This window comes from Gekko japonicus, unplaced genomic scaffold (genome assembly GCF_001447785.1).
Source record: "Gekko japonicus isolate JY-2015 unplaced genomic scaffold, Gekko_japonicus_V1.1 scaffold4782, whole genome shotgun sequence".
NCBI lineage: Eukaryota > Metazoa > Chordata > Lepidosauria > Squamata > Gekkonidae > Gekko > Gekko japonicus.
Window position 1 is genome coordinate 28,600 of NW_015171034.1, and position 1,487 is coordinate 30,086.

Here is a 1,487-nt window from a genome sequence, read left to right on the forward strand (position 1 = left end):
AAGAAGAGGAAGAAGAAGAAGAGGAAGAGGAAGAAGAAGAGGAAGAAGAAGAAGAAGAAGAGGAGGAAGAGGAAGAAGAAGAGGAGGAGGAGGAGGAAGAGATTGGATTTATACCCCGCCCTTCACTACCCGGAGGAGTCTCAGAGCAGATCACAATCTCCTTTCCCTTCCCCTCCCCACAACAGATACCCTGTGAGTTCGGCGGGGCTGAGAGAGCTCTTGACAGAAACTGCTCTTTTTTCAAGAACAGCTCTTATCAGAACTAGGGCTTGCCCAAGGTCATCCAGCCAGGTGCAAGTGCAGGAGTGGGGAATCAAACCCGGTTCTCCCAGATTAGAGTCCGTGCACTTAACCACTACACCAAACTGGCTCTCAGTAGGACACAGAGACCGAAACTTCCTGTACTGCTGCAGCCCTAGGGCAGATTGGCTATAAAGGCCGCCAGGGAAAGTCCTGGGGGGGCGTCCCCCTGCCAGGAGCTAACCCAAGGGGGACATGAACCACTCCCTCCTGCATCATGCAGGCAGTTGTGAGCCAGGCGCTGTAGCGAGTTTGCTCCTTCCCTTCCCCATTCCCTTGGGGCGGGGCAGGCCCTCCTTCCCTCCCCCCACCCCCATTGGGGGCAGATCAGGAAGCAGGGCCCTTTCCCAGGCCTGTCTCTTGCCTCCGAGTCCGCTCCCTGCCTCGGCATCCATTGCTCCTTTGCAGACTGTATAGATCCCTTTCACAACCGCTGGAGACCTGCCCTCGTCCAGTGTTCCGACCCTCCTGCCCTGCCTCCGCGGATCCTCGGGGAGAGCGGGAAGCTGGGAGCTGCATCCGCTTCTCTGCGCTGCCGGCAGACGTGCTCTGCGTTCCTAGCTCCCGAACCCGGCTCTTACCCGGCCTCCGCCTTTACCTGTGCTGTTGGGCAGGATCCAGGTGTTGCAGTTCAGCTGGTAGAAGAAGAGGTGGTTGGTGAAGTTCTCGCGCTCCGTCCGGCCCCCGATCACCACCATGGTGTCCTTCAAGACCGTGGCCACGTGGAAGAAGTGAGCCAGCGGCTGGGGTCGGGGAGAGGCAGGTGGGGGGAGAGAGAGAGAGACAGAGACAGAGAGAGACAGCAAGAGAGCGGGTCATGGCAGGATACAGCTAGCCGAGGTCACTGTGCCCCCCCCCGAAACATCACCTCTTGCCCGGGGCCCCCTTTGCCAGCCAAGTGGATGCTCAACTTGTTCCCCCACCCTGGGATCTTGTCGACATCTGGAACCGTCCAGTCTCGAAGATTTGTAGTAATAGCAGCAAAGCCCTTTCAACCGAGTAGCAATACCTTTCTGCAGGGGTCATTTCGTAGGAAAAGAGGTGCAGGAGCTCATTCGCATAACTCATTAGCATAACTCGTTTGCATATGCCACGCCCCGACATCACCGGAAGCGTGTCAGAAGGCAACACTCGCCGCTCAGGCTCCACTGGACTGTTTTGGATGGCTAGCTATTGGGGGGGGGGGG

At 57.9% G+C, this 1,487-nt stretch overlaps 1 protein-coding gene across 1 annotated transcript in view; it reads right to left on the minus strand.

Moving 5' to 3' along the window:
- Positions 1-1,487, minus strand: part of MEGF8 (multiple EGF-like-domains 8) — a gene marked incomplete at its 5' end in the record, with an annotated part of 69,628 nt that overhangs the window by 25,902 nt on the left and 42,239 nt on the right. The window contains 1 exon segment of the mRNA XM_015419040.1: positions 899-1,043. Within this exon segment, the coding sequence (XP_015274526.1) occupies positions 899-1,043 (145 nt within the window).